Source organism: Belonocnema kinseyi, chromosome 1, assembly GCF_010883055.1.
Source record: "Belonocnema kinseyi isolate 2016_QV_RU_SX_M_011 chromosome 1, B_treatae_v1, whole genome shotgun sequence".
Taxonomy (NCBI): Eukaryota; Metazoa; Arthropoda; class Insecta; order Hymenoptera; family Cynipidae; genus Belonocnema; species Belonocnema kinseyi.
Genome location: NC_046657.1, coordinates 56,822,478 through 56,835,192, shown reverse-complemented (window position 1 = coordinate 56,835,192; position 12,715 = coordinate 56,822,478). Strand labels below are relative to the sequence as shown.

Here is a 12,715-nt window from a genome sequence, read left to right as displayed (position 1 = left end):
TAAACATAGTAACTAATCTCCTGGAACTAACCTTGTTTGCAGGCAATCAAAAAAGTTTATTTCATAAATAATTTTCAGATTATCGGAAAGGCAGAGATGAAAAACGACGTAACCTCAAAATAATGCATATAAATTATATGATATTTTATAGCATCTCCGAATTTAGTTTTTAAAAATTTTCATTTTTGTGGAAATCTATCGGGCCCGAACAGATCGCGCACTCTAGTGAGTGGTAACGTCCCTACACATAAGCCCGCCTATCTCGCGCATGCCCAGTATAAATTTACTTCGGCATCACTTTTTGTCTGCCATCTTCATTTCATTGTTCATTTCATTTATTGAGATTTGTGTCGTGCATGATTTCAGTTTTCAGTGCATTTCAGTGCAAACGTCGAGTGAGGTTGGATTGTGACTAGCTTTTTTCTATCTTGAAAGCGGTGAAACTCGAAAACGCCTAAATGAAGATGGTAGATAAAATCGAAATGAGCCTCGACGACATAATCAAGCAAAATAAGGGCAACAGATCTCGTGGAGGCGGAGGTCGCCGAGGAAGAGGTTCTGCCGGTGGAAGCGGCGTCGGCGGATCACCGCGTAGAGGTGCTCGAGGTAGCCAGAGGACTGGTGGTGGTGGCGTCATGCGAGGACGAAGTCGTGGCGGCATCGGACGAAGTGCTCTTCCTTATACAAGGGTTCGTAAAAATTAATTTAAAACCTCCGAAAAATCCCGTTAAATTCGCATATTATGTTCCTATTTTCACCTCACTTGGACGCTCACTTTTCCCACAATTAGACACGATTATCAGCAGTCTGTGTTTTCGTAGGATTTCTAAAGAGTGAAAAATTGAATTTAGTGTTTTCGAGAACCTTGAAGTTTTTACAGTTCGGTCAAAAATCTGAAAAATCCTCTTGAATTCTGGTATTATCGTCGTGTTTTGACCAGTCCAGTGTCTCGTTTAGACGCTCATTTTTCCAAGAATTTGACGATTCTCGGCTTTTTACGTGTCCGAATTTTTGTAAACTATGACATTTTCACTGGATTTTTGACTTTCAGGTTACGATTTTCCATTGATATTTTTAAATAAATTTGTAATAATACGCTTAATAAATGTAGAACCATTAAATATATTTTTGTCGAATTTTTAAACAAGGAAACGTGGAATTTACGGATATTAATGTTTGGTAAAGTGTGGATATTTTTTCGGTTTTAATATACGTATTTTGCACGTTCAAAGCGTGGTCAAGACGTGTTTAGACGCGTTTTTCGAATTCTTGGAATTGCGGTATAACCTAGAAATTTGTTACAAGAAGGTTAAGTTGTTTTTTTGTATGAGTAATAACGAAATCTTTTTTTATCAGGGTCAAGTTTTGTGTTGAAACAACTGAGCTTCTTTTTTCCCCATAGATTGCAATATTTTCTAAATAGTTTTTTCTTTTTCTTGAAAATTTGTAGTTTTGGCTTGGAAATTTCACGGTCTCATTGAAAATTATAGGATTTTTGTAAAAAATTAAATTGTTTTGTTAAAGAGTGATCTTTTTTTAATGAAAATTTAACAGTAGAATGTTTTTGGATAAAAATTGATTTCTAGCGATGATTGTTTTTTTTTTTTTTTAAGAAAAATGAATTTGATTTAGTACCGCTTTAACCATTGTATTTTTTGTTGAAAATGTATATTTTTTAATTGAAAATTGAACTATTTGGTTGCAAGTTTAGGTACAAAAAAAGATCTCTTAACTAAATAATTGAATTTTCAATAAATTAGTTGAAAATTTTTAAAAAGTTGAATATTTAACTGAAAAATATCAATTTTCAACAAAAAATATTAATTTTCTACGAAAAAGTTAATTTTAAAACAAACTGTAGCATTTTCTTGTTTAAAAAAATGAACATTATACGAAAGTTTCTACAAAATTTGCTATTAAGTCAAAAATCAAACCAAATAATAACTTTGTCCATAAAGTAATGATATTTTTAAACAATAATATAAACAGTCAACAAATCAAATGAATTTTGAAAAAATAGTTTCATTTTCTATCAAGCTGTTGAAATTTTCACCAGAAGAGAAGATTTTTCGATAAAATAATTAAATTGATTTTTTTACAAAAAAAAAAAAAGAATTAAAAAAAACCTCAACTTTCTAATAAAAATGAAATATTTTCAACCAAAATGATTCAGTTTCTATTAAAGAAAATAGTTCTCACCCTAAAACGAAATAATTTCTCAAGAAAATATTTGAGTTTTCTACCAAACAGTTGTATTTTTAATAAAAATCTTCATTTTCAATCAAATTAGACTAATTTTTAAACAGACAATTGCATTTCTAATAAAAAAAATATGATAGTGCAACAAAATAGTTAAATTTTTATTCAAACCAAATTTTTCAGTCAAAAATAAAATATTTGAAAAATCTAATTTTATAAAACTAAAACATTGATTTTTCAATCGAAAAGAACAATCTTTTGCAGAACAGTTAAATTTTTAATGTAAAAGTTTACTTTTGACGACATAGTTTGAAAGACACTTTAATTTTAAACTAAAAACTCTAATTTTTCAAACAAATAGTTGAATTTTCAATAAAAAAAACGTACATTTTTAACCAAAAAGGGAATAGTTAAATTTTTAGCAAAACAAATCAATTTTGTACGCAAAAAAACAATAATAAATAATAAATGAATTTTTAATTCAAATTATTAATCTGGGGAAAAAAGAACATTAAACGAAGAACTTGATGTTTTAGCAAAAAAAAATAAAAAATTGTGGCGTTAAATTTTCCATACAGTTGAATTTTTCCCCGAAATAATTCATTTTTATAAATATCCTTGTATTTTTAAGTAAAAATGAGAATTTCCAAATAAGAAAGATGATTTTTCCGCTGAATAGTTGAATTTTTAGTTAAAAAATATAAATTTTAAATAAAAAATGGAATGATTAAGTTATTTGTAAAACAAATATATTTTTTACCGAAAAAATTAAATAATTATGAATCAGAGATGAATTTTTATATCAAATTATGAATTAAAAAAAAAGGAATTTTAAACAAACTAGTTAATTGTTCAATCAAAGTTTCTACAGTTAAAGGTTCGATAAAAAATGTTCAATTTTCAATCAAATTACTAATCATTTACAAAAAAAGTTGATTTCTTGAACTGAAAATTAAAAACAGTTTAATTCAACCAAAAGACGATTTTTTAATAAAATATTTGAATCGTTAATCAAAAGCAGATTAATTATTAACTAAACAAAGATAGACTTTACAGTTGAAAGATGACAGTTTTTAAAAATAAACTGTTGATTTTTCTGCCCGAAAATGCGAATTTTTTCCGAAACAGTTGAGTTTTTAACCAAAAAGTTCATTTTTAAAGAAATAGTTGAATTATCTACCAAAATAATATAATTTTCATCATAACCGTCGAATTTTTAATTTAAAAAAAGTTAATTTTCAAACAAGAAAGAAGGTTTTTCAACAAAATAGATGCATTTTTGAGCCACAAAGATGAAATTTCAAGCTAAAAGAATATATTTTTTTTAAACATATGAATTTTTAATTAAAAATTAGGGATTTTCGTCTGCAAAAATACAGAATAATTGAATTTTTAACTAAGAAACATAAAATTTCAAACAAATAGTTCAATTTTCAATTAAAATGATAAATTTTCAACAAAGATTGGAATTGTTAAATTTTTAATAAAACAACTTCATTTTCGACCGAAAAATAAAAACAATTCAGAACCAGAGACAAATTTTTAACTAAAAATATTCTAACATTAAATTTTCAATATTAAAGATTAATCTTGAACAAAGTAATGATTTTTTTAGCTTGAAATTTCATCTTTTTTGGTTAAAAATTGAACTATTTTGTTGAAAAATCATCTTTATTGTTCAAAAATAAACTTTTTTTTTTTAAATGAAAATTCACATTTTAGCTTAAAAAATAAACGGTTTTCATGAAACTATTTTTTTTTGTAAAAAATTAAATTATTTTTTTAAAGAATCATCATTTTTATTGAAAATTTAACTGTAGAACTTTTTTGGTTAAAAATTTGTCTCTTGTTGACGATTGTTTTTTTTTCGTGTAGAAAATTAATTGGTTCTACTAAAAATTTAACAATTCCGTTTTTTGTTGAAAAATTCTATTTTTTTTTAAATTGAATCATTGAAATATTTGTTTTGAAACTTTATGATTTTTAGTTGGAGATTAAGTTGTATTATAAAAAGTCGTCTTTTAGCTCGATATTTTATTTTTGTTGGTTAGAAATTCAACTATGGGGTTGAAAAATCATCTTTATTACTAGAAAATTAACTTTTTTAAAATTAAAAATTCGTATTTTAGCTTACAAATTAAACGATTTTGACGAAAAGTGTATTGTTTTGGTAAAAAATGAAATTATTTTTTTTTTAAATCATCTACTTTTATTACAAAATTTGATTATTTCATTTTTGGTTGAAAATTTATCTTTTTTAATTGAAAATTCGTCTTTTGGCTTAAAAATTCAACGGTTTTAATGGAAATTATATTATTTGGGTAGAAGATTCAACTGTTTTGGTAACAAATTAATTTTCTTGTTAAAGAGTCAACTTTTAGTTTGAAATTCCATTTTTGTGGGTTAAAAATTCAACTCGTGTTTGAAAAATCTTCTTTATTGTTCGAAAATGAACTTTTTTTTTATTGAAAATTTGTATTTTGGCTTGAAATTCTAACAGTTTTTATGAAAACTTTATTGTTTTGGTAAACAATTACATTTTTAGTTTAACGTTCAACGATTTTAATGAATTTTTAAATGCGATTTTTTTTTATAGAAAATGAATATTTTTTTGGTCGAAAATTGAAATATTTGGTTAAAAATTTGTTTTTCTTCGTTTGAAAATGTCAATATTTTTTTGAAAATATGTTTTATTTAAGGCTTAAAGTGACATTTTTTAACTGAAAATTTGAATTTTATTTTTGTTTGACATTTTTTGTTTCTTAATGAAAAATTCAACTATCTTTTTAAAATTTTCTTTCTTAATTAATTTTCTTGGTCGAAAAGTCACCTTTTTTTAAAATTCATATTTTTAGCTTTGTTTTTGTAGTTTGATTGGAAATCAACTTTCTGGTAGAAAAGTCATATTTTTGAAAATTTATTTATTTGGTTGAAAATTCAACAATTTTGTTAGTCATTGTTTTTTTTGTTGTTGTTAAAAATGCAACTTTTTGGCAGAAAATTAATATTTTTTGTCTTTAAAAATTCAACTATTTGATTGTAAATTTCATTATTTGTTTAAAAATTCTACAATTTGGTTCTAGTAATTCTTTTTTGTTGAAAATTCACATTTTTTATTGAAAATTCAACTGTTTTGGTTGATAATTTAACCAATTTGACGTTAACTATATTATTTGAATAGAGTTTAAAAAAGAAACTGTAATGTCAAATTTTTGAAGAATATTTTTAAATTTTATACCTTAATTATTGTAATTTTTTTAGGGAGATGTAAATAGTGCCTGGAAACATGACATGTTTGATGGTGTAAAAAAGGTCGGCCGAGGCTCTATTGGCGGTTCCGGCACGACCAAACTTTTGGTCTCGAATCTGGATTTTGGTGTATCTGATTCAGATATCCAGGTAAGTTCATTTTATTTATCATCAGTCGAAACATATTCTAACATTATTTTACATTCCAAAGGTTTATATTCAAAAATAATTAATGTTATAAATATTTTGAATTAATTCGAAATTCTGGAAAGTTCTATTTTTTTTAGAAGAATTCTTTTCTTTCACCCGTTTTTAATAAACTTTCTTTTTCGTTTCTACGTTTAATTATTTTGTTGAAAATTTGACTTTTTTTAGCACTCGTCTTTTTTTTTAGGTAAAAATTCATATTTTAAAAATTTTAAGTTAATTCTTTTTAGTTGAAAAGCCTATTATTAAATTTTGGGCTCCTTATTAATCTCTTGCACCAAATTTTTATTGTTTTGTTAAAGGATCATATTTTTTCGGTCGAAAATTCAACTAATTGGATAGAAAAATCGTCTTTTTGGATTTAAAAAATTTTTAATTCATCTTTTATGGTTGAATTATTTTTATTCTTTGAAGATTGAAATGTATTATTAAAATACATTATTGATAAAAGAGACATTAACAATAAATATAATAAATAATTTAACATTTGAAAAGGTTTCAGAATTTAAAAAAAAATTTAGATTTTGAAAGGTTTTAAAAATAATGCAATTTTTTTCTTAAGATTCCAGGAAAAATTTTAATTGATTTTTTGGAATGAAAAACTAATTTAGGACAATATTTAAAAATATTTTATATCAAATGATTTCCTTAAATTTTGGAAAAGAATGTTATGTTGAAAATTTGAAATCCAAATTTGTTAATTTTAAAGATTTCATATTTCTGGAGAATTTAAGAATTAGTGTTTTTTTTCCATAACATTTTTATTCTGTTACGAGAATATTCAAAGAGGTTTCAAAACACTGCAAATGAGTTTTCAAAGTTCTAAAAAAGAATTTGGAAGATGTTTTTTTTTTTAAATTTAAAAATTGTAAAAACAATTTAAAGAAAAATGTGAATAATTAAAAAAAATATTTGGAATTTTTAAATGAATTAGTAAAATATTTGATTGTATTTCGTGTTCCAGGAACTTTTCAGTGAATTCGGACCACTCAAGTCAGCGGCAGTGCATTACGACAGATCTGGCCGTTCTTTGGGATCTGCTGATGTAATATTTGAAAGAAGAGCAGATGCTATCAAAGCTATGAAGCAATACAATGGAGTACCTTTGGATGGTAAGACAATTTTTCCATCTTGAAAAATATTTAAAAAAATTTCTTTGTTATTAAAAATGTTAATAATTGTTATCCAAATTTATTGATTCCATACTAGTTGTTGAAAATTGGACAATTCCAATTCAAAACTTAATGTTTAAATTAAAAATTTGTCCTTTTGGTTTAAAATTAAATGCGCCTGAAAATAAATGATCATTTATTGTTTTATTTTTGCGTTGAAAATTAATTTTTTTACTGAAAATTTATCTATTCCATTCTTGTTTGAAAACTTATATTTTATGTTGAAAATTAAATTATTTTGTTGAAAATTCAAAATTTTTCTTTCGGTTTGTCGAAGAATTGAACTTTTGAGAAGGGCAAACAAATGCTTAGTTAAAAATTCATTTTTTTTCTTGTTGAAGATTTATCATTATTTAACATTTAAAATTTAAGTTTAGATATTAAATTTTTATCACTTCAAAGTTTCTTCAATATTTATCATTTTAATTTTTTTTTAAAATATATATTCAATTTCCAGTTGAAATTTTATTGGTTTTAGATTAGAATTCTTGCATTTTTTGTGTTTTGAAACTCGTACTTAGTGGTAAAAAATTAATCTTCATAGTTAAAAATTAAACTCATTTTTGAAATTCGTTTTTTTTTTTAGTCGAATTCAACTGTTTTTAATTTTATATTAATTTCCTTATTTCATTTATTAATATTTTTCAGATTTATTATTTTATTTGAAAATTCATCACTGCCTGCATTTTTTTTTTTAATTTTTGGTCTAAAATTTGTCTTTTTTTTCGTTAAAAATTAAAACAATTTAAATTTAATTATTCCATTTTTAGTTCAAGCTCTATCTTTTCAGTTGAAAATTGAATTGTTCAAGTTAAAAATTCAACATTTTATTAAAAAATGTATCCCTTTGTTTTAAAAATTAAATTGTTTTCTTGAAAATTCAAATTTTTTTTTAGTTGAAGTTTCATTATTTTAATTTAAAACAAAAAAATTTTTATTTCGCCTTTGTCACCTTTTTGTTTTAACTCAAAAATTTAACTATTAAATTTTTATCATTTCAAAGTTTCTTAAATATTTATAATTTTAATTTAAATTTTTTAATTCAATTTTCGGATAAAAGTTTACCTTTTTTAGATTAAAATTCTTGCATTTTTTTTTTAAATTCGTACTTTTCGGTAAAAAAAAAATAATCTTCATAGTTGAAAGTTAAACTCATTTTGAAAACTCTTTTATTTTTTAATTGAATTCAAGTTTTTAATTTAAAATTAATTTATGTCAATAATTGCCTCACTTCATTTGTTAATATTTTTTATTTTATTTAAAAATTCACCGCTGGTGACATTTTTTAAAAACTATTTGTCGAAAATTTGTATTTTGTTTTTGTTAAAAATAAAAAAAATTAAATTATTCCATTTTTAATTGAAAATCTATCTTTTTAGTTGAAAATTAAACTACTACGGTTAAGAATTCAACATTTAATTGATAAATTTATCTTTTTGATTTATAAGTATAATTATTTTGTTGAAAATTCAAATTTTGGGATAAAAATTTATCTTTTTCAAGTTAAAAATCCTTGCATTTTTTTTTTTAATTCGTACTTTATGGTAAAAATGTAATCTTTATATTTAAAAATTAAACTCTTTTTTGAAAATTAATTTTTTTAGTTGAATTCAACTGTTTTTAATTAGTTTATGTAATTAATTTCCTTACTTCATTTATTACTATTTCTGGCAGATTTTTTATTGAAAATTCATCACTGGTTAATTTTTTTAACTATTTGGTCTAATATTTGTCTTTTTTTTTGTTGTTTAAAATTAAATTATTCCATTTTTAATTGAAAATCTATTTTTTTTAGTTGAACTTTTTTAGATTAAAATTCTTGCAATTTTTTTTAAATTCGTACTTTTCGGTAAAAAAAATTAATCTTCATAGTTAAAAATTCAACTGATTTTGAAAATTCGTTTTTTTTTAAAGTTGAATTCAACTTATTTAATTTTAAATTAATTTTTTAACTGAAAATTTAACTATTTCATTCTTGTTCCAAAACTTATCTTTTGGCTGAAAATTAAATTACTTAGTTTTAAATTCAATTTTTTTGTTTGTTTCAAATTCATCATTTTAATCGAAAACAAAGATTTTTAATTTAAAATAAAATTATTTTGTTGAAAATTAAAATTTGTTATGATTGACGGAGAACTTTTGAGATCATTATTTTAATTTAAAATGAAATTTTAAATATTAAAATTTTCCTTGAACATTTTTTTAACTTGAAATTTAACTATTGAATTTTTATTATTTCAATTTAAAAAAATTATATTCAATTTTAAGTTGAAACTTTATCTGTTTTAGATACAAATTCTTGCATTTTCTTAAAAATTCCTACTTTTTGGGAAAAAATTAATCTTCATAGTTCAAAATTAAACTTTAAAAAATGGATTTTTAGTTGAATTCAACTTCTTAAAATTTTATATTAATTTTTTTTATGTTATTATTCTCCGTACTTTATTTATTAATATTTTTCAGATTTATCATTTTATTTGAAAATTCATCACTGGTTACATTTTTTTATAACTATTTGGTGGAAAATTTGCCTTTAAAAAAATTCTTTTCAGTGAAAATTCAATTATTCTATTTTTGGTTGAAAATTAAACTGATTCGTTTTTTTTTCTTTTGTCGTAAAAATGTATTTTTCATCTGAAAATATAACTATTCCATTCTAGTTCAAAAATTTATTTTTCAGTTAAGAATTAAATTATTTTGTTAAAAATCCTTGTATTTTTTATTGAAAATTTGTACTTTTTCGTAGAAAATTAATCGTTATAGTTAAAAATTAAACTCTTTTTTCAAATTCCTAATTTTTCAAATTGAATTTGCTGTTCTGCTTTTAAATTTTGAATTTAAAAAAATCGTCTTTTTTATAGAAAATTAATTTTGTTGGTTAGAAAATTCCTCTTTTCCGGTTAAAAATCCAATATTTTGATTGAAAACTGGCGTTTTTGTTGAAAGTTCAACCATTTGATGGAAACTTGATCCTTTTAAGTTGGAAATTTAACGATTCTAGTTGAAGATTTATAATTTTATTTTTAAAATGTGTCACTGCTTAACAATGTAACTATTTATTCGAAAATTTATTGTTTCTTTTTATATTTATATTTTCGATTCCTTTACTTTTTCTCGATGAAAAGGGGAATAAATCAATTTTCATTTTTAAAAAATCCATTTTTTATAAAATGAAACAGCAGTTTTTTGACCAAATACTTGCATTTTCAACCAGTGATGAATTTGCAAATAAAATTATAAATCTTCAAATGGAATAGTTGAATTTTTAACTGGAATTGTTTTTTTTTTTCAAGCAAAAATGGAATAATTGGATTTTCATTTAAAAAATATTAATTTCTGTAAAAAAAGACAAATTTTACACCAAATAGTTAAATTTTTTAACCAGTGATGAATTTCCAAATAAAATTATAAATTCTCTATTAAAGAAAAACAATATTTTACAAAAAAATGTTTAAAGCAGTGATGAATTTTAAAATAAAATATTAAATCTTCAGCTGGAATAGGTGAATTTTCAAAAGCAAAGAGAGAATTTTAAATTAAGAATTTAAAAATAAAATAATAAATAAAATTAAAAAATTAAAAATTTGTAAGAAAATAATGTAATTTTCAAATAAAAAGATTATTTTTTAAACGAAAAGGATAATTTATTATAAACAGAGATGAATTTTCAATACAATTCAAGAATTTTGAACGAAAAAGTCGTGTTTTCAATTAAAAAACATGCATTTTTAAACAAGAAAATTAATTTACCGCCAAAAAACAAATTTTCAATAATTATCGTCCAAAAAGTTAAATTTTCAACCAAAAAAAAATTTTTTTTTAAACAAAAAGATGAATTTTTAATAAATTTCCAGAATTCTTAACAAAACAGTTGTATTTTTAAGAAGAAAAGCATTTTGTTAATTTTTAAAAAGTTTTTAAACTTTTGAACCTAGTTCTTACATTTTTAACCGAAAAGATGAATTTAAAAAGAAAAAATTAATTTTATAACAAAAAAAAGGTGAAATTTCAAGTAAAAAAGATTATTTTTTAAACAAAAAGAATAATTTTTTTATAAAATTCAAGAATTTTCAACAAAAGAAGTTGATGTTTCAACTAAAGAATCTTATTTTTCAAACAAAATAGGTTCATTTACTATAAACAGAGACGAATTTTCAATAAAATTCAAGAATTCTCTTCCAAAAAGTTAAATTTTCAATTAAAAAAGATTATTTTTTAAACAAAAAGGATAATTTACTATAAAGATAGACGAATTTTCCACAATAATAAAGAATTCTCAACAAAAAAAAATTTTTGAAATTGCAACTAAAAAGATTATTTTTTAAAGTAAAAGGATAATTTATTATAAAAAAGACCAATTTTCAACACAATTCAAGAATTCTCATAAAAAAAAGTTCTAGTTCCTAGATCTTAAATTTTTAACAAAAAAGATTAATTTTCTACAAAAAAAAAAGCAAATTTTTAACAAAATTCAAGAATTCTCAACCGAAAAGTCAAATTTCACACTAAAAAATAATATTTCTTGAGTAACAATGATAATTTACGATGAAAAAAGACTATGAAAGAATTTAAGAATTTTCAATCAGAAAGTTGAATTTCAAAAAAAAAGATTAATTTTCTAACCAAAAAAATCGAATTGCCCATAATAATCAACAATCGTCAACAAAAAATTTGTAGTTTTGACTAAAAAAGATTATTTTTTAAACAAAAAGATTAATTTACTACCAAAAATACGAATTTTTAATAAAATTCAAGAATTCTCACCTAAAAAGTTGAATTTAAAAAGAACTATATTTTTTTAACTTTCAAGAAATCATTACATTTTCAACCAAAAAGATTAATTTTCTACCGGAAAAAACACGTATTTTAAAACAAATTTAAGAATTCTCACTGAAAAAAATTTTATTTTTAAGAAAGTTTTTTTTTAATCTTTAAAAAGTGATTCAACTTTAAAACCTATTTCTTAATTTTGTAATAAAAAAGATGGTTTTAAACAAAAAAAAAAAGATTAATTTTCTAATTACAAAAAAAATTTATCTATAATAATCAAGAATTCTCAAGAAAAAACTTGACTTTTTAACAAAAAAAGATGAATTTTTAAACAAAAAGATTAATTCAATGCCAAAAAGGCATATATTAAAAAAAAATCAAGTTGAATTTTTAAGAAGTAAAATGTTTTATTTTTTGTTTTAAAAAAATAGTTAAACTTTACAACCTAGTTCCTAAATTTTAAACCAAAAAGATGAATTTAGACAAAAAAGATTGGTTTTCTGACGAAAAAAAGAAGAATTTTCAAGAAAATTCAAGAATTTTTAACCAAAAAGTTGAATTTTCAATTAAAAAAGGTGATTTTTTTAACAAAAAGAATAATTTACTACCAAATAAAACGAATTTGATATAAAATTTTACAATTCACACATCAAAAACTTGAATTTTTAAGAAAAAAAGATTTTTTTTTTAAAAGTAGTTAAACTTTAAAACTTACTTCCTAAATTTTTAACCATAAAGATGAATTTAGACAAAAAAGATTAGTTTTCTGACGAAAGAAAAATAATTTTTTTTCTTGAATTTTTGTAAGAAAAAATCTTCTGTAAGATTTTTTTTAATTTTCAAAAAAAGACCAAATTCTTAAATTTTTAACTAAAAAGATGAATTTAGACAAAAAAGATTGGTTTTCTTAAGAAAAAAAAGGATTTTCAAGAAAATTCAAGAATTTTTAACCAAAAAGTTGAATTTTCAACTAAAAAAGATGATTTTTTAAACAAAAATAATCATTTCCTACCAAAAAACACAAATTTGATATAAAATTCCAGAATTCACACACCAAAAACTTGAATTTTTAAGCAATTAAGATTTTTTTTTAATTTAAAAAAAGTATTTAAACTTTA

The 12,715-nt window shown here is 21.9% G+C and overlaps 1 protein-coding gene across 1 annotated transcript in view; it reads left to right on the top strand.

The window, feature by feature from the left end:
• The first annotated feature begins 327 nt into the window (after nt 1-327).
• Nucleotides 328-12,715, top strand: part of LOC117177856 (THO complex subunit 4) — a 16,523-nt gene continuing 4,135 nt past the window's right edge. The window contains exons 1-3 of the mRNA XM_033368882.1: nt 328-689; nt 5,461-5,598; nt 6,620-6,767. Coding sequence (XP_033224773.1) covers nt 459-689; nt 5,461-5,598; nt 6,620-6,767 — 517 coding nt within the window. The 5' untranslated portion in view covers nt 328-458. The remainder of the gene's footprint in view (nt 690-5,460; nt 5,599-6,619; nt 6,768-12,715) is intronic.